This window comes from Mustela nivalis (assembly GCF_964662115.1).
Source record: "Mustela nivalis genome assembly, chromosome: 5".
Lineage (NCBI taxonomy): Eukaryota > Metazoa > Chordata > Mammalia > Carnivora > Mustelidae > Mustela > Mustela nivalis.
This window is the reverse complement of record NC_139024.1, coordinates 132,112,144-132,135,228: the sequence shown is the minus strand read 5'-3', so window position 1 is coordinate 132,135,228 and position 23,085 is coordinate 132,112,144. Positions and strand designations below refer to the sequence as shown.

General features: G+C 41.8%; 1 protein-coding gene across 11 annotated transcripts in view; it reads right to left on the bottom strand.

Moving 5' to 3' along the window:
• Positions 1–18,951, bottom strand: part of DUSP22 (dual specificity phosphatase 22) — a 76,274-nt gene extending 57,323 nt beyond the window's left edge. For 2 of the 11 annotated variants that reach the window (XR_014312201.1, XM_082732158.1), the window contains exon 1: positions 18,562–18,951. Coding sequence is in view for 7 of the 11 variants with exons in the window: in XM_082732158.1 (XP_082588284.1) it covers positions 18,562–18,582 (21 nt within the window). In the remaining 4 variants the exon portion in view is untranslated. Of the gene's footprint in view, positions 1–17,263; positions 17,318–18,561 lie in introns of all 11 variants that reach the window. The other 9 variants (XR_014312202.1, XM_082732160.1, XM_082732154.1 and 6 more) reach the window with 7 other exon arrangements.
• Between the last annotated feature and the right edge of the window lie 4,134 nt (positions 18,952–23,085).

The following is a 23,085-nucleotide window of genomic DNA, read 5'->3' as shown; positions in this document are numbered from 1 at the left end:
TGTTCCTACTCTCCTCTCAACCTTCAGGTCCTAGATCTGACTCACACCCTGAAGAGGCCTGTCCTGAGACCAGGCTCTGAGATAGACCCTGGCTTCAGCACCCACAGTCCTCAGTACTCCCCTTGTAGAGATCTGTCACAGGGGTATTGCTAGGTGAAGCTCTGTCTCCTCTGCTACAATGGAAAGCTGTTTGGACAACAAACACATCCTGTCACTTGCTGCTGTATACCTAGCTCCTGACCCAGGGCTTTGCTCATGATTATTATTCAATAAAGAATTACTAAATGAATGAATTAACTGCCCAAATGCACGAGTTAATAAGAACATACAATTTACTTCAAAATGTCTACTTTTCCTGAGACAGTGGTTCTCAAGAAATTCCGTCAGAATCACCAGAAGCTGTTAAAAATTCAGATTTCTGGGGAGCCCAGGTGGCTCAGTGGGTTAAAGCCTGTGCCTTCAGCTCAGGTCATGATCCCAAGGTCCTGGAATCAAGCCCCACATCGGGCTCTCTGCTCAGTATGGAGCCTACTTCCCCTCCCCTCTCTCTGCCTGCCTCTCTGCCTACTTGTAATCTCTGTCTGTCAAATAAATAAATAAAGTCTTTAAAAAAAAATTCAGATTTTTGGGGCACCTGGGTGGCTCAGTGGGTTAAACCTCTGCCTTCAGCCCAGGTCATGGTCTCAGGGTCCTGGAATCGAGTCCCACATTGGGCTCTCTGCTCAGCAAGGAGCCTGCCTCCCTCTCTCTCTCTCCTGCTGTTCTGCCTACTTGTAATCTCTCTCTCTCTCTCTCTGTCAAATAAATAAATAAAATCTTAAAAAAAAAATCAGATTTCTGAACAAGCCCTAGCCCCAGCTCCCAATAGAATGATTTAGTTAGATCTGAGACAAGAACAAGGCGCTGGGTTTTTCACAAGCAATGCCCCCCCCCTTTGCAAAATACAAAGCTAATTCTTGTCCTGCCACTAATTTGTATGACAGGTCTTAAATTCAAATACAGACACTGCTTTGGAAGTTATATCACCTGACATGATTTCCAAGTGCATAGAGCATACTGCCACTGCAGACCTCCGGTGCCCTGGTGACACTCACCTGTCAGCACTACCATCCCACATCCCCACTCAGCTTCGTCTGCTTCACACTCCCTATTTTTTATTCACTTCCACCAAGAAAGCTGAAAGCAGCATGTTGTAACATTTTTCATGTGTGCAGATTTCTTAGAGCATCTTCCTGACAAACAGCTTCTGTGCTAAAAATTAATGGCATCTGTGCAAGTCACCATGGGGGAATGCACTGTGGCACTGTCCAGGCAGTCTGATGGAGCTCAGTAATACTAGGTCTAGGGCTAGCTTCTGTGCTGGGTTGGGAAGGTTGCCAAGCCGTGGAACAACAGAATATAGTGACCAAAAGGGGACACTTGTGAGAAGGAAAAGAGACTCTGTTAATAATTACAGTTGACCCTTGAACAATGAGGGGTGGGACATCAACTCCCCACATAAGCTGAGAATCCATGAATAACTTCTGACTTCCCAAAAACTTAACTACTAATCACCTACTGTTGACTGGGAGTCTTAGCAATAAACAGCCTATTAATGCACATTTTGCATATTATATGTATTACATACTATATTCTTACAATAATGTAAGCTAAAGGAAAGTAAATGTTGTTAAGAAAATAACAAGGAAAAGGAAATATATTTAGGGTATTGTAAAAAAGTCCTTGAGTAAGCGGACCTGCTGCGTAGTTCAAACCTGTGTTGTTCAAGGGTCAACTGTCCTCTTGGAAAACAGGCAAGGCCCAGAAGTGAGCCAGGTCATGGATGTGTGTGATCACCCTGACTCACGGAATACTCAGGGAGGCAAAATTACTTTGGAGTGCCCCATGTGACTGAGAAGTCAGTTATATCCCATAACTGAAGTCATAGCACCGAGGCAAGCTGGTTTAGCTCTGTAACTAGGAACATGTGGAACAGTATCTCAGAGGAAAACACCAGCATCCACTGCCAAGGAGCAAAAACATTTGACAGGTCTTCCTTGAAACAGAATCAGTCTTTGAGATCCTTCTGTGAGGAAGGGTGGAATAAATACTGTATTGTTCCTGTTTTAAAATTAAAAAACAATACAAGGCCATCTTGGAGATGGATCAAACTAATATTCTCTGGCAGCTCTTGGCTGCATAGACTATGCTTTTTCATGGGTAATCTCCCATTCTCCAGGGTCTCTCCTGTCTTTATTAGGAGGCGACATTATATATACTAAAGGGCATAGTCATCACATAGCTCTCTTAGCTGACAGTAACAGCAACTTCTTCCTTAACCAAACTTTAGTCAGGCTCCTTTGAGCCTTCTTCTTGACTAGGCCTCACCCTGCCAATTTTAGCAAATGGGACCTGCCAATTTTAGCAAAGAATCCTGCTAAGCCAGTTTATCAAGAATCCTCCCAATCTTGATATCCAATCAAGCTCATCTTCCTCTAGCCTTGATATTTAATCAAATTCTTTTCAATACTATTCCATCTTTGCCTCACCTTGCCTGTTGGCTATAAGTCCCCACTTTCTCCTACTGTATTGAGTCGAATTCTCTCACTTGCAATAGTATCTCTACCTATTGCACTAGCCTCAAATAAAGGCTTCCTTGCCATTTTTAGTAAGAATAACTTTTTCCTTTATAACATTGACCACAAATAGCTTTAGATTCATAAAACTGACAGTTATAATGAACCATAACATGAGCATGTATATTTGTCCCAAATCCACAGAATGTACAATAGTAGATGAATGGTTTACTGATTCTCACATGTGGACTTCATGCTGGACACTCAGGATACAGGTGTGATGGGGAGAGATAGGGCCCTGCCAGAGGCATACTACTTCCCTTGTGGAGCTTCTTGCCTAGGGAAGGAGGAGGTGACCTGTCCACTCTGGGATCCCCAAGGATTTTCAGGAGGAAGGAACACTTAGGGGACATGCAGTTCAAGAGTAGTGGGTCAGGAGAGAGGGAGGAACAGGCAGGGGAGCAATGGAAACCACCAGTGCAGAGAAAGGCAGCTAATCTCTACCAGAAGAGAGCATGAGGGAGGCAGAGACACAGCAGAGAAGAACAGGACCAGGCTGTGGACCAGGCTGCATTCAGCAGCCACAGGCAACCATAGAAGGCCTTCAGGGCTCTAGATAAAGTACCACTAAGATGATTAAGACATGTGGGGCCATTAGAAAGATTTTTTTTTATGATTTCTTTAAGTAACATTTTTTTAAATTTATTTTTTATTTATTTTCAGCATAACAGTATTCATTATTTTTGTACTACACCCAGTACTCCATGCAATCTGTGCCCTCTATTATACCTACCACCTAGTAACCCAACCTCCTACCCCCCTCCCACTTCAAACCTCTCAGATTGTTTTTCAGAGTCCATAGTCTGTCATGGTTCACCTCCCATTCCAATTTCCCCCAACTCCCTTCTCCTCTCTAACACCCCTTTTCCTCCAAGCTATTTGTTATGCTCCACAAATAAGTGAGACCATATGATAATTGACTCTCTCTGCTTGACTTATTTCACTCAGCGTAATCTCTTCCGGTCCCGTCCATGTTGGTACAAAAGTTGGGTATTCATCCTTTCTGATGGAGGCATAATACTCCATAGTGTATATGGACCACATCTTCCTTATCCAGTCGTCCGCTGAAGGGCATCTTAGTTCTCTCCACAGTTTGGCGACCGTGGTCATTGCTGCTATAAACATTGGGGTACAGATGGACCTTCTTTTCACGACATCTGTATCTTTGGGGTAAATACCCAGTAGTGCAATGGCAGGGTCATAGGGAAGTTCTATTTTTAATTTCTTGAGGAATCTCCACACTGTTCTCCAAAAAGGCTGCACCAACTTGCATCCCCACCAATAGTGTAAGAGGGTTCCCCTTTCTCCACATCCCCTCCAACACATGTTGTTTCCTGTATTGCTAATTTTGGCCATTCTAACTGGTGTAAGGTGATACCTCAATGTGGTTTTTTTTTTTTTTTTTAAGATTTTTATTTTTTATTTACTTGAGAGAGAGACAGTGAGAGAGAGCATGAACGAGGAGAAGGTCAGAGAGAGAAGCAGACTCCCCATGGAGCTGGGAGTCCGATGCGGGACTCGATCCCGGGACTCCAGGATCATGACCTGAGCCGAAGGCAGTCGTCCAACCAACTGAGCCACCCAGGCGTCCCCTCAATGTGGTTTTAATTTGAATCTCCCTCATGGCTAGTGATGATGAACATCTTTTCATGTGTCTGATAGCCATTTGTATGTCTTCACTGAAGTGTCCGTTCATATCTTCTGCCCATTTTTTGATATGATTGTCTGTTTTGTGTGTGTTGAGTTTGAGGAGTTCTTTATAGATCCTGGATATCAACCTTTTGTCTGTACTGTCATTTGCAAATATCTTCTCCCATTCCGTGGGTGGCCTCTTTGTTTTCTTGACTGTTTCCTTTGCTGTGCAGAAGCTTTTGATTTTGATGAAGTCCCAAAAGTTTATTTTCACTTTTGTTTCCTTTGCCTTGGGAGACATATCTTGAAAGAAGTTGCGGTGGCTGATATTGAAGAGGTTAATGCCTATGTTCTCCTCTAGGATTCTAATGGATTCCTATCTCACGCTGAGGTCTTTTATCCATTTTGAGTTTATCTTTGTGTACGGTGTAAGAGAATGGTTGAGTTTCATTCTTCTACATATAGCTGTCCAGTTTTCCCAGCACCATTTATTGAAGAGACTGTCTTTTTTCCACTGTACATTTTTTCCTGTTTTGTCGAAGATTATTTGCCCATAGAGTTGAGGGTACATATCTGGGCTCTCTACTCTGTTCCACTGGTCTATGTGTCTCTTTTTATGCCAGTACCATGCTGTCTTGGTGAGCACACCTTTGTAGTAAAGCTTGAAATCAGGTAGCGTGATGCCCCCAGTTTTATTTTTAAAGGGACTATCCACCAAGATGATCTAACAATTGTAAATATCTATGCCCCCAACATGGGAGCAGCCAATTACATAAGAAAACTGTTAATCAAGATAAAGAGTTATATTGATATGATTACATTAATAGTAGGAGATCTTTAACACGCCTCTCTCAGAAATAGACAAATCATTGAAGCAGAAAATCAATAAAGAAACAAGAGCATTGGACCAGATGGACCTCATAGATATATACAGAACATTCCACCCTAAAACAACAGAATACTCATTCTTCTCAAGTGCACATGGAACCTTCTCAAGAATAGACCACATACTGGGTCACAAATCACGACTCAACTGATACCAAAAGACCGAGATTATTCCCTGCATATTCTCAGATCACAATGCTTTGAGACTGGAGCTCAATCACAAGGAAAAGTTCAGAAGGAACTCAAACACCTGGAAGCGAAAGACCACCTTGCTTAAGAATGCTTGAATAAACCAGGAGATCAAAGAAGAACTGAAACAATTCATGGAAACCAATGAGAATGAAGACACTTCAGTCCAAAACCTATGGGATACAGCAAAGGCAGTCCTAAGGGGGAAATACATAGCCATCCAAGCCTCTCTCAAAAAAATTGAAAAACCCAGAACACAGAAGCTGTCTATACACCTTAATGAACTGGAGAATCAACAACAAATCAAACCAACTCCACACATAGGAAGGGAAATCATCAAGATTAGAGCTGAGATCAAGGAGGCAGAAACCAGAGATACAGTAGAACGTATCAATAAACTAGAAGCTGGTTTTTTGAAAGAATCAATAAAATCGATAAACCATTGGCCACACTAATCCAAAAGAAAAGAGAGAAAGCCCAAATTCCTAAAATTATGAATGAAAAGGGAGAGATCACAACTAACACCAAGGAAGTAGAAACAATCATCAGAAGTTATTATCAACAGTTACATGCCAATAAGCTAAGCAACCTAGATGAAATGGATGCATTCCTGGAAAACTATAAATTCCCAAAACTGAACCAGGAAGAAATTGACAACCTGAATAGACCGATATCTAGTAACAAGATTGAAGCAGTGATCAAGACCTCCTAAAAAACAAGAGCCCAGGACCTGACGGATTCCCTGGGGAATTCTACCAAACTTTCAAAGAAGAAATAACACCTATTCTCCCGAAACTGTTTCAAAAACAGCATTACCCTGATCCCCAAACCAGGCAAAGACCCTACCAAAAAGGAGAATTTCAGACCAATATCACTGGTGAATATGGATGCTAAGATTCTCAACAAGATCCTAGCAAACAGGATCCAACAGTACATTAAAAAGATTATCCACCATGACCACGTGGGGTTCATCCCTGGGCTACAAGGATGGTTCAACATTCGCAAATCAATCAATGTGATAGAACAAATTAATATGAGAGGAGAGAAGAACCACATGGTCCTCTCAATTGATGCAGAAAAAAGCATTTGACAAAATCCAGCATCCGTTCCTGATTAAAATGCTTCAAAGTATAGGGATAGAGGGAACATTCCTGAACTTCATAAAATCTATCTATGAAAAACCCACAGCAAATATCATCCTCAATGGGAAAAAGCTTGCAGCCTTCCCATTGAGATCAGGAACACGACAAGGATGCCCACTCTCACCACTCTTGTTCAACATAGTATTAGAAGTCCTAGCAACAGCAATCAAAACAAAGAGAAATAAAAGGTATCCAAATTGGCAATGAAGAAGTCAAACTCTCTCTCTTCGCAGATGACATGATTCTTTATATGGAAAACCCAAAAGACTCCACCCCCAAACTACTAGAACTCATACAGCAATTCAGCAACGTGGCAGGATACAAAGTCAACGTACATAAATCAGTGGCTTTCTTATACACTAACAATGAAAATACAGAAAGGGAAATTAGAGAATCGATTCCATTTACTATAGCACCAAGAACCATAAGATACTTGGGAATAAACCTAACCAAAGACGTGAAGGATCTGTCTTCAAGGAACTACAGAACATCCATGAAAGAAATTGAAGAAGACACAAAAAGATGGAAGACCATTCCATGCTCCTGGACTGGAAGAATAAACATTGTTAAAATGTCTATACTGCCTAGAGCAATCTATACTTTTAATGCCATTCCGACCAAACGTCTACCGGTATTCTTCAAAGAGCTGGAGCATATAATCCAAAAATTTGTATGGAATCAGAAGATATTTTCATATATTTTTATTTAATATATCTTGGAAATGTCATGATAAAAATAGAGGAAAGGTAAAGTTGTGTATGCAGTCAATGTCTTCATTATCATATTACCTCCATAAGGGGAACACTGGGGGCTGTTGGGGAGGGTCCAATAAGGGCCATTTCTGTCTTTATCTTTGAACTTTTCTATATGGTTTTGATGTTCTAATTGTTTGCAAGCTTTACTTCAATTTACTTTTTTCCTTTTTAAGTCAAGAGGGGTTATTTAGGGAAAAGATTATGGCCCAGTTTTGCTTTTCTTTTTTGTACTTCTACTGTTTTCTCTACCAAAATAAACTAATACACTTCATATTATTTTTTAAATAAAATAAAGCAAGGACATGAGATTAGATCACCTCTGTGCCCCGCTGCTCTAGAGCCATGGTTTTATGATTACTAAATCCATCCTTTAGAGGCCAACTCCAGCCAGGTTTCTACTCCCTGCACTGCTATCTAAAACATAACATTATCTTTCCATTCCCATTATCAATTCCTCAAGTCTCCTGATGATGTCACCTTCTCCCAGTCCCCTAAAATGAAAATCTGGACCCCATTCCCACCATAGCACTCTCCTCCATACTCCCTCGTGCCTCTCTCTGATCCGTGAGTTACAAAGTCCTAGCACAGTCCTGGCTGCTTTCCCACAGTCAGAGCATGAGCTCATACATGGGCTAGAGCAGTATCCACTGAACTAGCTTCTCTGTCCCATCAAATTAATTTTGTAAGGTCATATTCTCACTGGGTCATTTTCTAGATAATGTTTAGTAGCAAACCCTTTCCAAAGAAAATGAAAGCCAAAACTGAAATTCAACTGAAAATTTCAATTTGGCTTCCACATGATGGCTCCAACTTACCCCTTAAGGATTTCCCCCATTTCTCTCCAATTTGCAGCCAAACCAAGTAACCTCCAGTTTCCCAATACCTTTACTAGTCTTACTTCGCAATATCACACTTCTTTGCTCTCAATATTCTCTTTAAACAGAGAAGTCATCCCCACTATTTGGGGTCCCTCATCCTCCTTGGCTATACTAAAAAATTATAAACCCTATAATAGACAATTATTTCACTGGTTTTCTAGCCTCTGAAGCCCTTTCCTATGTCTGAGGAATTTCCCCGCAATTTAGAGTCTTGGTAGGAAGCAGAGCCCAGCTCTTACAACAGAAGCTGCCAATACCAGATGACTGACTGCTTGCATTTGCCTTTGCTGCTGTGACATGGAAATGTGACAAATGTGCAACAGCTGCTCCAGACCAGAATCCAGAGATAACCCATGATATTTTCTCCCCCAACAGGGGCAGTAGGGCTGGTAGCACATCTAGAACCCAAAATAGCATCAGCACTATCTTGGAGCAGCCCCAGAAATGCTCTCACCAGAACAGTTCTAGGATCTGCTTCTGGCAAGTTAGCCTTAATCTAGTTCTCCCAACTTCCTGGCCATCCTACCTATTGTTTTGTGTTTTTTTATGGCTAACATATTTTTTAATAATAATTATTTTTATTAACATACATTGTATTATTAGCCCCAGGGGTACAGGTCTGTGAATTGTCAGGCTTAAACATTTCACAGCACTCACCATAGCACATATCCTCCCCAATGTCCATAACCCAGCCTTCGTCTCCCTACCCCTCCTTTCTCCAGCAACCCTCAGATTGTTTTGTGAGATTAAGAGTCTCTTATGGTTTGTCTCCCTCCTGAACCTATCTTGTTTCATATTTTCCTTCCCTACCCACCAAGCCTCCCACCCTGCCTCTCGAATTCCTCATATAAGAGAGATCATATGATAATTTTGTCTTTCTCTGACTTATTTCACTCAGCATAATACCTTCTAGTTCCATCCACATCATTGCAAATGGCAAGCTTTCATTTCTTTTGATGGCTGCATAATATTCCATTGAATATGTATACCACATCTCCTTTATTGATTCATCTGTTGATGGACATCTAGGTTCTTCCCATAGTTTGGCTATTGTGGACATTGCTGCTATACACATTTGGGTGCACGTGCCCCTTCGGATCACTACATTTGTATCTTTACGGTAAATACCCAGTAGTGCGATTGCTGGGTCGAGCATCCTACCTATTGTACCCAAAGCAGCCACATTTGGATTTTGTTGCTTACAAACACTGACCCTGGTATAGGCCTTTCAACCCAGTAAAAATGCATAAATGCAAATGAGCTGTACAGACCTTCAGGCAAGTCACAGACTAGCAAAGTCCTACCCACCTTGTAAGCAGCAGCCCCACTGGCACTCCCCAAAAGAGTCAGAGATCACTCCAACAGGAGATTCCTCCCCCCCGCCTTTACGCAACCTCATTAAGCACTTCACCACTCCTCAATAGCTCCCCAATTTGTCTGCTCCTCTTGAAACTTCGGTGCAGTATCTTTGTTCAGTTTCTTAGTACCTCCCCTCTGACTTGTAACAGCCTCCTAAAGATCTCTCTACCTTTGGATAGATCCCTTCAAAGGAATCCTCAACCAGACTCCAAGTGCAAAACTATGTAACTCTTCAGATTAAAACCTTCTTAGGATTCTAAGTAGCTGTCACCATAGAAACTAAATCAGGTACCTCAGCAATTGAGACCTTCAGGTACTGAGGTTGCTATGCCTGCAACCTCAGCCCCATGCCTAGTTCTTTCCTTAAACTTTCCTAGAGCTGAAGTAACCATTCAAAGATGCAGGGCGAGACCCCCAATTCTAGCATCCAGGTTTTAAGGGCAACAGCCCAATTTTCAACTGCTATCAACTACATAAAAACCCCCCCACAAAACCTTAAATATTTTGATAGACAAAACACATCTGCACGCTGACTATACCCCGTGGACATCAAGTTTATGACTTCTATCTGCTGCTTGCATCAGATATGATGTATTGTATGTTCTCTCTAAACTTGGATGGTTCTCCCTTGACTCCTAGTTACTCAAGTAAATGTTTCTTCAGTGAATAGATGAACAAAAAGAGAATGTAAATAAGGTAGGAGGAAGTAAAGCAAGGAAAGGAGACATGAAAAACAATAATGAGTAAAGCCTAAGAAATCAAACCTTGTCCCTGTTCTGCACTGGACAGATCTCCATAGGGGTCAGTGATGGTCACAGCAGCAGCACGGGGACCAGTGCTGGATGAGAGCAGCATCCCAAAAGGAGGCCAGGTCAGAGTGATGGCAAAGACTGAGGCTTAATCTTACCAAAATCAAAGAGCCAACTTACTAAAAATCAGTTAAGATGCACATTTCGTATGCATTTAAAATTTATTTTTTAAAAAGATTTATTTATTTATTCCTTTGTCAGAGAGGGAGAGAGAAAGAGCATAAGCAGGGGGATCAACAGGCAGAGCAGGCAGAGGGAGAAGCAGGCTCCCCACTGAGCAAGCCATCCCAGGACCTTGGGATCAGGTCCCAAGCCAGAGGCAGAGGCTTAATCGACTGAGATGTCCCTAAAATTTTTTTCTTTTTTCTTTTCCAAGTCTTTATCTAAACTCCAGTTATTTAACATACAGTGTAATATTAGTTTTAGGTGTAGAATTCAGTGATTTATCACTTATATACAACACTTGGCGCTCATCCTTATTCTCCATCAACCATCTAACCCAAGCCCCACTCTCCTCCCCTCCAGCAACCTTCAGTTTGTTCTCTGGTTTGTCTCTTTTCTGCCCCTCCCCCAAATTCATCTGTTTTATTTCTTAAATTCCACATATGCAAAAAGAAGACAGAGCTATGTCAGTAAACCTTAAACTCCATTTTCAAGACCACAAGAGTAAACTAGTGTTTCGAGGGCCAGAAACAGAAAGTGAGTGGCTCAATTCCACTTTCTGTAGTTTCTTCCATACAGAATTACAAAATAAGAGAAAGGAAGACTAACCACTGGCACAGTGCGAAATTACATTTTTTTGTTTTCAAGAAGAATAGAAACCCCATGAATATTTAAACTTCTACTCCAGTCAGCTTCATAATTTAAACTTGAAACAAAAAATTTGACCTCTCCCAATTTTGACCTATCCACTTCCCTGGCATGATTGTTGCTGGTAATCCTTAAGTACAGAGAAAGAGAAAATGAAATGAAATAATTTTCCAGCAGAAAGATAGCTTATAGAGACCATGGAAGATCAGAGTGTTCATCTGGGACAAAGTGGATGAATAGCCAGTCAATTCATGAATTCTGAACTTAAGCCAGAAGCAAGAACACAAGGAAAGTGAAATCATTGCCACCTGGGAGGAAAGAAAAGCAAAGATCAAAGAAAGAAGTTTGTATATGCATTTTGGCTATGTTTGAGAATGTTCTATGACTCTAGGATAACCACCACCAGATTGGTCCTAATTGTCTTTGGGCCTCAGAAATAATTTTTATTCCCTCTGTAGAAGATGGTTCTTCCTTCGTTGTTCACCTGTGTGGTACCTTGTCCTTTAAGTCTCCCATAAGATGACAGCTCCTAAGGAAGTCTCTCACGACCATTAAATTTCCTGACACCCTCCATCACAACCCCTTGTTATTTTCTTCATCATATTCATCAGTACTTAAAATTATATTTGCCTACTTTTTTGATTGACCTTGAAGCAGGGGGTTTGTCTATTGTCTTCCCTGCTCTATCTCAAGAGCCTGCCACAGAATCCAGCACATAAAGAGATAATAAAAGGCAATGAAAGATGCTCTCTAGCACTCTGCTAGTCAAAAAAAGATTCTTGGGGCGCCTGGGTGGCTCAGTGGGTTAAGCCGCTGCCTTCGGCTCAGGTCATGATCTCAGGGTCCTGGGATCGAGTCCCGCATCGGGCTCTCTGCTCAGCGGGGAGCCTGCTTCCCTCTCTCTCTCTCTGCCTGCCTCTCCGACTACTTGTGATTTCTCTCTGTCAAATAAATAAATAAAATCTTTAAAAAAAAAAAAAGATTCTTGTTTTCTGATAAAAGACTGTGTAGAGATAGGAAATGAAGGCAGACTCCTGCAGAAATTCTTTGAAACCATGCTAAAGATTCTCCATGTTTAATGGCTCCTCTTGATCAATATCCTTCACACCCACACTATACTAACACTGTCTATACAGAAGTGCATAAAATCAAATCCTTCACCACAAAAAAGCACTTATGAACAAAACAATACTGCTTCTAAGGGCAATAAATATTTTGAGTTTATTTCTTAAACATTTCTCTTAGTGCTTCAAGATACCATGCAATCTAAGACCACCACCCAAACAGATTTAAGAGATAAAATTCAGATAAAATCAGGCCGCAGGACAAGGCTGTTGGGAGTGGGATAATCTTAATTCTTCCTAGGTCAGAAAGATCTTTCTGGGTTTCAAAGCCAGGAATGAGGGGGAGAACTTTGGTGGATTCTGTGAAGGGTTAAAGGTCACAGACTTTCTTAATGCCATTTGGCCATGGGTTTAACCAGTTCGCATTTGCAAAAGGATAAATCTGAGAATACTCTTGGAGCACCTGGGTGGCTCAGTCAGTTGAGCATCCAACTCTTTATTTCACCTGAGGTCGTGATCTCAGGGTCACTGGTTGCTCTCTGCACTCAGCACAGAGGCTGCTTAAGATTCTGTCCCTTTCCCTCTACCCCCTACCTTCTGCTTGTGCTCTTAAAAAAAAAAAAAAAGAAAGAAAGAAAGAAAGAAAAAAGAATCTGAGAATAATTTTGTATGCACTTAGAATAAAGTCTTAAGCATTTGCTCCTTCAACATAAAATAAAACTCTAATTTTGTAAAGAGAAAATATCCAGAAGGTAGTATAGGGGACAGGAGACAGTACCAGCATACAGCAGTCTGTCTACACTGCTGCGGACATGGTGTGCTTATCTCCCACAGAAGGACTCCTCTGTAAGCTGCCTGGAGCTGGGTGACAGGGTCTTCCTGTCTTTCACATTCATTTCCCAGTATAGGCTCTAGCACAGTGCCTTGACAATAGCAGGTGCTCAACAGTATAATCTGATGACTAGGTGGATGGACAAATGAATAAATTATGAAGGTGGCCAAGTAAGGTGCTGTCACATGGTAACAGCACAAAGATGTCTAACCTTCTAGCCCCTCACCATATGAAAACAGAGCTTCTCAACCTTTAAGGCCTTCCTTTTTTTTTTTTTTTTTTTGCCTTCCTCTTTCATTTTTATTTTTTAAAAAGTTTTTTATAAACATATAATCCTATTCATCTTTTGATAATGATCCAGTTCTAGATTACCCAGACCTTCTCCTCTGAAGGGAGAAGCCTAGGCCAATGGCTCTCAATGGGGGACAATTCTGCCCTCTGGCTTATACCTTTGAATTCCTGGAGATATTATTTTTGGTTGTCACAATGGGGGAAGAGTGCAACTGGTACCTAGTGAGGAGAGGCCTGGAATGTGACTAAACCTCCTACAATGCAAAAGACAACCCCCACAACAAAGACTGACCCAGCCCAAGGTGTGGGAGGGATGGGGTGGCTAGATGATGGACATTTGGGAGGGTATGTACTATGGTGAGTGGTGTGAATTGTGTAAAACTGATGAATCACAGACCTATATACCTGAAATAAATAATATGTTAATTTAAAAAAAAAAGACTGATCCAGCCCAAAATGTTAATAGTGCAGAGGTTGAGGAACCCTCATAGGAGAGGCATATTTATATCTTTGATCTTTTCCTCTTGAACTAAACTTTCTCCACTCTACTGCCTTATCTTCCTAAGGAGAACAGAGCTATCCTTAACTAGTATCATTACTATAATCATTAATGGGACAAATTAACTCACACTAATAGCAGTGCACATTTGCACTTCCCAGGTTGCAAGAATGTCTTTTAAAAAATTCTCATTTGCTTCTCTCAAGAATTTGGGAAGTATCATCATATTCATTTTTGAGCAAATGACACTAGATAAGCTAACCATCGTTTCTATGAGTTGAAAGAGGTAAAGAAACTGAAGCTCAGGGACATTAAGTGACTTGTTCCAGATCACATGCATAAAGCAGCAGAGTGTTAAAGACACCCCAAATCAGGCTTTGTGATAACCCTGGCCCCTCTTGCTTTCACTGCACTGGACTTCTCATGGGACGGTGGTGGCCCAATGGATATATAATGTAAGCCATATATATATAATTTAAAATTTTCTAGTAGCCACATAAAAAGTAAAAAGAAACAGATAAAGTCAATTTTAATATATTTTATTTAAGTGAAATATATTTAGAATATTTATAATATACAAATATAAACATATTTCTGCAATCAACATACAGAATTATTCATAGAATGGTTTAAAAGTTTTTGTACCAACTCTTCCAAGTCTGGTGTGTATTTTATACTTAAATCACATCTCACTTGCAATTAGCCACATTTTAGTTACTCAATAGCCCTGTGACTAATGGCTACTGTTTTGCACAACACAGGTTGCATGTATGTGTGTGTGTGTCTGTGTGTGTGTAGGGAAAAGAGAAAAGGAAGAGAGACATGGGGAGGTGTAGAGGTTCCTGTGGGTTAAGACAGGAGAGTGGGGTAAGTAGATGATGAGTGCGATTTTAGGTGGCATTCAAGGATCTGCTGGAGTAAAAATGTTTAAGCTGAGATCAGAAGAAACTGCTCAAAGTTACAGGAATAATGGCAAAGTACATTGCTAGAATCTAGAAATTAAAAGCCTTAGCTAGAATTTGTTCATGTATGTCTTAAACTAGGCTTCATATTTTCCCCAACTGTAAAAGCAAGTTGATTTGCAGAATCAATGCTAACCATAGAAATGCTTTTCTAAGACCATTTACAAATATACATACAATGCCCTTGGAACGAAAAGCATGATTTGCAATATCTGTGTCATAAGGTTATTGGGACAAGATTTCTTTCCCATCTCACAGAAGCTGGTCATCCTTAGCAAAAGAAAATTTAGGAACTAAACAACAGATTTTTCTTCTGACTGCTTAAAGTATAGCAGTTTTTACGTACATTTCACGTCCTCATGGAGGACGTTCTCACCATACATTACAGTCTCCTGTGTGGCAAGACGTCAGGTCTACCTCAGTGAGGCAGACACAGCTTGTTACATAGGCAACGTAAGGCCAGAGGAAAGAGGCTTCTGTGTTCTAGCCTATCAAAGATGATGAGGAAGTAGAAAAAGAGAAAACAGCAGTTGTAATCTATTATTTTTTAAGCCTCATATCATGTGTCTATAGCTTATAAAATCTAAGCCTCACTATAACCATGGTAAGTCAGTGTTTCTTACCCTTTGTGCAGATTGGGAAATGGACCCTCAGAGAAATTAAATAACATGACTGAGGTCCTAATGCTAGGTTTGAAACTTAGTTCCTCTTGATTGTGAAGAGAGTGGAAATCTTTCCTTTGTGCTAGGATGGCAGTTCATCCCAAATGAATTCTAAAGACTTTGAAAAGTAACCCGAAAAAGCTCCCCAGAGTTCTAAATTAATTGCAAAATAGAAAAAGCCACCTTCTCTTTTCCTTCATGATTGACATTCATAGAGGAGAGAAAGGCAGGCAACTAAAATAATCTTTGATTACTTTTTGTGCAATTCCCAAGTAGACCCTCTGAATTGGCCAAAAATGTAATCATTAATGAGTTTATGGTGTGTTAGGCCCTATTTTGAGACTTCAACACACAGAGTAACTCATCTGATCTTCACCATAACCCCATGAAGTCGGTGCTGTTATTTTCATTCCCATTTTACAAATGAGGTGCACAGAGGTTAAGTGACCTGCCCAAAGTCACCCAGCTGGTTAAGTGCAGAGCCTGGACTCAAAGCCAGGTGGTCTGGCTCATAGACATAATGCAGAGTGCCTCATTATGCTGCTAAAGATCAACTTAGTAAATGTCTCTAGTGGGATGAGATTTAAACTAAACATCCTGTTGCATGCAAATGTAGTGTTTCTGTGGAGTCTCTGAAAACTCCCAGTTGACTCAAAGTTCTCTCAAGGCTCTGAACCTGCTACTCTTTTGGGTGAGGGCTTATCACGCAAACTCCTATCCTCGTTGTCATCTTATTAGTCTTAAGTATTATAATACCCCATGAGAAACAAAAATCTAATCTCTCTAGAGAAATCTGCCCCAAATCCTTCTCCATGTGCATTTTTTAAAAGATTTTATTTATTTATTTGCCAGAGAGAGAGAGAGACTGAGATTGAGAGGAAAAAGCAGACGCCCCACTAAGCAGGAAGCTCCATGCAGGACTCTATCCCAGGATCCTGAGATCCAGGCCTGAGCTGACAATTAACTGAGGCACCCAGGCACTCCCTCTATGTCATGTTTTTATCTTGATCAACCTGAGTCAATGATCTAATTTTGGGCTGAAGGAAGCATTACCATTCGAGGCAGGATGTGAGGACCCTCTGGATCCAATAACTTAACCTCCCATTGACTGCCAGGGTTGGTGCACTTCATCTGGAACCCAGCAGCCCAGGCTGATGGCTTCTTCTTTCTGTGTCCTTCAAAAGGCATCCTGCCTGGTGAAAATCTAGCTGTCCCTCGATTTCAAAGGAAACCTAGCTTGTGACAGTGGGAAGCAAATACTTCAGTTGGTTCAACCTCAAGACTGTGTCATTTACCCTCAGCCCTTTCAACTAGCACAGCAGCTGGCTAATAGTAGGGACACAATAAATATTTGTTAAATTAATCACCTCTCTAAACCTATTCTGTTTCTGCATCTCTGCATTAGATATAGTGGCTCTATTTACAATATAAGATGATTATGATAATAGCAGCAAGAAATTCATTACTTTCTTTGAAAGGTAAAAATCACGATATGAATATGAATGACTTTTGCTGAAAAGCCTTAATTTTGAAACTTAATCAATCATTCATATCCTTAAGTATGTTATTTGAATTATAATATAAAAATACTACAAATTAAATGCTTAAAGCGGCGCAGAATGAACAAGTAAAAAAAAAAAAAAACCGAAGAAAAAAAACAAAGGAAAACCAAGGTATGACTACAAGCCCACCAACTTGTGGAAGCACCTTTATTGTTCTGTAGAAGAACAAGCAGAAGGTTCATGGTGCTGATGGATTTCAGTTTTAATGGGGACAGAATGCAAGTATTTATCCAAGAGAAATAATATGTTTCCAATCTTGGTCACTGCCCACCCCACCCCAAGAAAAAGCCCCACAGAAGGAATACAATTCTGGTTACCATAAAGTCTCAGATATGCAGGCCCAAATCACACAGTTCTTCCATAAACTGGGTCTGCAGAACACAAAAAACATGATGTGGGCAGGTGAAGAAGTTAATTGGGTACCCAGGATTACCTGTGGAATGCACTTTCTTCCCAACCTTAACTTCTAACACTCCCTACTGCACTTCACACTCTAGCTGAAAGATCCAAACTACTGCCTACCCTAGTGCAGAGATGAAAGAGAAAAGAAAAGAAAGAACAGGGAGGAAAGGAAGGAAGAAAGCAAGCAAGCCAGCCAGCCAGTCACATGGTTATATCCACCAAATATGAAAACTGATTCTATATGGATGTATGTGAGCGAATTAGAATGGGGACAGGCAAGCTCTAGGCCAGAAACTAAGCTCTGATCCAGGACCACTTAAAGACCTGTGGAGAGGTACTTGCCTTTGCTGAGGGCTTTTAAAGTTTTGTATCTCATTTAAACCAACAGTACCATATCACAAAATCCTTAATCCCTGGTGGACATGAAGGCACATCCCAGGCAGCTCTAAACTGCAAGAGCTAATTCTTGTATCTTCCACTGTCAGAAAGGACACAGGCTATCTCACAATTTAGGAACGGGGTTCTAGAGAAACTGAAGAGCCAACAGTGGGGGCCAGAACAGAGACAAAAAGAAGACAGTAACATGGATTTTATATAAGGAAAAATCAGCACAAGCAGCCAGCCAACAGGTTGCCCTTGTTACAGAAGCCATATAATCCAGGATAAATTAGCTCTGAATCTGTGTTCTCAACAACCCCCACCCTTGCCAGGTAACACCTCAGGACTTAGGTCTCTGCCAACTTCTCTGACCACACGAAGAAAAAAAAAATGTGGGAGAAAGAGGAAATTAAATAATATAAGACACTTATCTACTCCAGTTTACTAATAATGTGGGTGGTGACGCTTCAAAAGCTGAGTTTGGGAGTTAAGGGGAGGAGAGAAAAAGAAACCACAATCCCTCTGAGCTCAGCTGAGGTCTCCGCAGAACAAGTGTCAACGCTTTTAAAGGGCACGGCTTGTTCTCAGTTGCAAAGCACACCGGCTGGCAGGGTAGGCGCGGGGGACTGCTTACCCGGAAGCCCTCAGGACGCCCGTGGCGGGAGGGGGGGCACCCCAAAGACATTGACATCACAAGCACCAAGCCAGGCGCGCTGCCCCTCCTTCGCGAAGAGGGGGCACCCGTTGAGGGCTCTCCTTGCCCTGCAAACACCAGCCTGGGGGAAGCCTGAAAAGTGGAAGCAAAACCAGCACAAATAAAAGAAAGACACATTACCTTGTTCATCCCATTCCCCATGGTGGCTGAATGCGAACTCTAGCACCCTTGGAAATGAGGTCGCAGGCTCACTAATGGCATGTTACAACAGGAGGGAGGAGCAGGTGGAGCGGGCGGGGGAGGAGGCCCTGGGGAGTAATTTCGTGCTCGCAGTATAAACAACAACAACAACAATCAGGGACATCCAGGCCACTCGGCTTGCTCCAGGTAGCTGGCCTGGATGGAAGAGCTTTCCGCTTGTCCGCCCCGGACTTCCCGGCCGAGCAAAGCAGAGAACTGGCGCTCTTGCCGGGAAATGGTCTCGCTTTGGCACTGCACGCCCAGTGAGCGCCCAATCAACCCTCCCCCGCGGCTCCCTGGGACTTGTAGTCAAGCTCCCGGACGCAGCGACCGCTCGCCCCGCCCTGCGCAGCCCACAGCTTCCCGGCTGCCAGAGCCTGATCCCAAAGCGCACGCGCAGCGCGAGCGCCGGGAGCAGCTGCGATGATCCGTTGGAGAAGACTTACGGGCGGGGGCGGGGCCTGGTGGCCGCGCAGGCGCCTCCCCAACATGGCCTCTACGTTGCCTAGCAAACCACCCCCCATCAGGTTCACCAAAACTCCCGCAGACCTTTTCCCCTGGGGCGACTGGGGAGACCTGTTACCAGTAGTCACCACCCTCCTTGACTGCCTCGGTGAATCAGGTGCTAATCAGAGCCTTGGTCTTCGCAGCTCCCCTTCTTCGGGTTTCTGAGGGTGACAGTTTTAGGCCAGGGTTGGGGGATTCCTATGGCCCTGCCCCACCCACGAAGACCGAGAAGACTCACCCGGTGGGGAAAGGTGGACTCAGTGACTCATCTCTGGGATGACCTAACCTCCCTACTGTGGGGGAGCAGATGGCCAGATCTCCGACCTCATACTGTGTCATAAGACGTCTAGTAGGTGCCGTCTTCAGATATAAACTGGCTGTAGTAGGTGGCTTAGCTGTGTTGATAGACTTGCTTCTGGAAAGCCCCTGTCCTTGTTAAACAGCATAATGTCTGCATTATAATTGTGTCTACAGTAGAATACTTTCCAAGTGACAATACTGTCACTTCTACTAAGCAGCTTTCTTCTCTGGGGACGGAATCCTTGAGGTAGGGGTTTCTCAGTGTTATTTTTATTTCGTTAGCAATGCTCTGTACAAAATAGGTGCCCAATGTTAAATGAACATATCAATCTAATATGGCTGGGCTCACCCCTGATGACCTCATTTCAGCTGCTCCTTCTTGCTCAACAAGTTAACAGCCACATTGACTTTCTTTGTGCCTCTTGAACCTGCCAGGCTGGATCGTGCACTCTGTATGGGCTGTGCTCTCCATTCAGACCTAGCCCTTTGCAAAGCTGGATCTTTCTTTGAGGTCTCAGCCCAAATGTCACCTCCTCAAAGAGGCTTTTCCCTACCACCCAATTTAAAGCAGATTCTTAAGTCACAGTTAAGTTATCCTGTATTTTTTCTTCCTGGTATTTAACCTAATTGGACATTATCATATATGTTTGCTTACATTTTATCTGTCTCACTAAAAAGCAGCCTTCTGATGTAAAGGACCTTACCCATCTCATTCATTGCCAAAGCCACATGGTCTGGGATAGTACCTGGCATGAAATAGGGGTTCAGTATATACTTGCTGAATAAATTAATGAATTCTGGAGGACTGATACCATCAATTAGATTCTGAAGGATGCTGACTTTTTGTAAAGAACTTTCAGATTCCACCTGAGTCATATCTCTCCTTGGACTCAATATATTTTCTGGGCAGTAGCAGGGACCAGAACCTCACATGTAGGAAGCCCCCACTCAGTGTTCACCCAAATTGTCTCCCATAGGTTGGTTGGAATCCAGATCTGCCCTCTTGCTTATGGAGTGTTTCTTCTCTACCACCTTTACTTTCTCTTCTCTTCCTCACCTTCCAGACACCTGGACAGCATATCTCCTATCCCTCTGCTCCTCACCATCACTATTTTTTTTACTGCCTTCCTGCTTATAGATAACACAAGGTGGTTAGTAGACTGCCTGTGGGAGTCTGTCTGGGGAATCCCAAGACCAACCTTTGTTCCTGAATCTCATAGTGATCTTTGGCAAGATGATCAACTTTTCTTTTTTTTTTTTAATTTTTAATTTTTTAGAAACATAATATTTTTATCCCCAGGGGTACAGGTCTGTGAATCACCAGGTTTACACACTTTACAGCACTCACCAAAGCACATACCCTCCCCAATGTCCATAACCCCACCCCCCTTCTCGCAACCCCCCTCCCCCCAGCAACCCTCAGTTTGTTCTGTGAGATTAAGAGTCACTTATGGTTTGTCTCCCTCCCAATCCTATCTTGTTTCATTGATTCTTCTCCTATCTACTTAAGCCCCCATGTTGCATCACCACTTCCTCATATCAGGGAGATCATATGATAGTTGTCTTTCTCTGCTTGACTTATTTCGCTAAGCATGATACGCTCTAGTTCCATCCATGTTGTCGCAAATGGCAAGATTTCATTTCTTTTGATGGCTGCATAGTATTCCATTGTGTATATATACCACTTCTTCTTGATCCATTCATCTGTTGATGGACATCTAGGTTCTTTCTATAGTTTGGCTATTGTGGACATTGCTGCTATAAACATTCGGGTGCACGTGCCCCTTTGGATCACTACGTTTGTATATTTAGGGTAAATACCCAGTAGTGCAATTGCTGACCACCGCAAATATCATTCTCAATGGAGAAAAACTGAAAGCTTTTCCGCTAAGGTCAGGAACACGGCAGGGATGATCAACTTTTCTGAACCTGTTTTTTTTTTTCCCCTCCTCATTTTAGAGAGCACTGGACTTCAAAATTTTGAAGATCCTATTCAGCAACCAATGAACTACTTTTTCCCCTCCACTTCACTTTTGCTGTTGTTGTTTCCAGTAGACAGATGAACTTTCAAGAACATAACCAGTTCATAAGTTGGTACTTTCCAATAAATGGCAGACCCATATGAATTTTTTTTTTTTGTAATCCATTTGGAACATTTCCGTTCTCTTACTCATTTCTAATAACCACTTACTGTTGTATTTAGTGAGCAATAACTGAACTTTAAGGTAGTAGTGTGCAAAAGTCCACAAGCAGAAGCTCAACAATTCAAGTCAGCCAGATTATGAGGGGTAGTACTGATAATTTCAGAGAATTGAGATAAACATCTGACCTAATGAAAAGGAGCTACTTAATCTTCCTTGGCCTTTGGAACATTCTGTAATGCAGAGTTTCTCAAACTCAGTATTGCTGATATTTGGGGCTGATTTTATTTTATTTATTTATTTATTTATTTATTTATCTTTTGCTTGTGGGGTTGTCCTGTGCATTGTAGGATATTTAGGAGTATCCGTAGTCTCTATTACTATATGTTACTAGCATCCCTATAGTGTCATGACAATCAGAAATATCTCCAGTCTTTGGAGAGCAAAACGCATTTCCTGCCATTATCATCTGAATGATAGGGCCACATAGATCTCGTCTTTCAGACATGAAATCTCTTTCTTTCTGAAACTCTTTCCTTCTTTCTTTCTCTTGAAAAATTTATACTAATAGATGTTAGTCTATTCTTTAGTCTATTCTTAGTCTATTCTATAACTAAGAATGTTAGTCTTCCACAGAATTCTTAGGCCATGCTGTCATAAGAACAAACTAAGAACAGGAAGTTAAAATGAAGAGCTTAATATAACTAAAGCATGACTGAAAGTAAAGGAAGCTAATGAATTATGGAAAGAAGAAGAAAGATGGAGTCTAGAACTACCTAAGCAAAAGCACAAAACATTTTCTTTATTTCTTCAGAACTTCCCAGAAAGAGATCACCCAGTTTACTGAGGCCATGCAGAGAAGCCTGATCATAAGAATGGGCTTCTCAATGACCTCAGCCTTTCAAAAACCGCCAGTTTCCAGACCTCCAAGCAGTCTTCTGATTATGACCTGGGTGTCTTCCTTCCCCTTAAGAGGTTTGGAGAGCTCAGATCTCAGAGCACAGCCATCTAGTGAGGTCAGAGAAGAGCAGTAAAAGGAATGGTTACATAGGTAGGTAAGCAGGGTAGAGAAAGAGGGTCAGAGAATCTGTGGGTAGGTAAATGGAGAGAAACTAGCAGACGTAATTAGGAGTCAATAAAATCTGCTATGTGTAGAGTTTCTGGGAGTGTTGGAAGAGGTAAGGCCAGTGTTGGAGGAATGGGGTTATCAAGAAGTTTACAAAGTGGACCCCTAGGCAAAAGGGGAAATAACAGCCCTTATTCCTAAAAATCAGGTAGAGACACTGTTGCCAGGCTATGGGCTATAATATGGATGCATGCTTATTTTGAGTATACCTAGCTTTCAAAATTGTAGGCTTCATGAGGACAGGAACCAGGTGTTATCCCTCTTTATACCACCACCTACAATAGTTCCTAGTATATGGGGAGATTTTCTCATGTTTTTTGATTAAGAGAGAAAACACAACTGGGAGGTTGTTGCATTTGTCCAGATGTGAGGTTCACTAATCATTTTTTA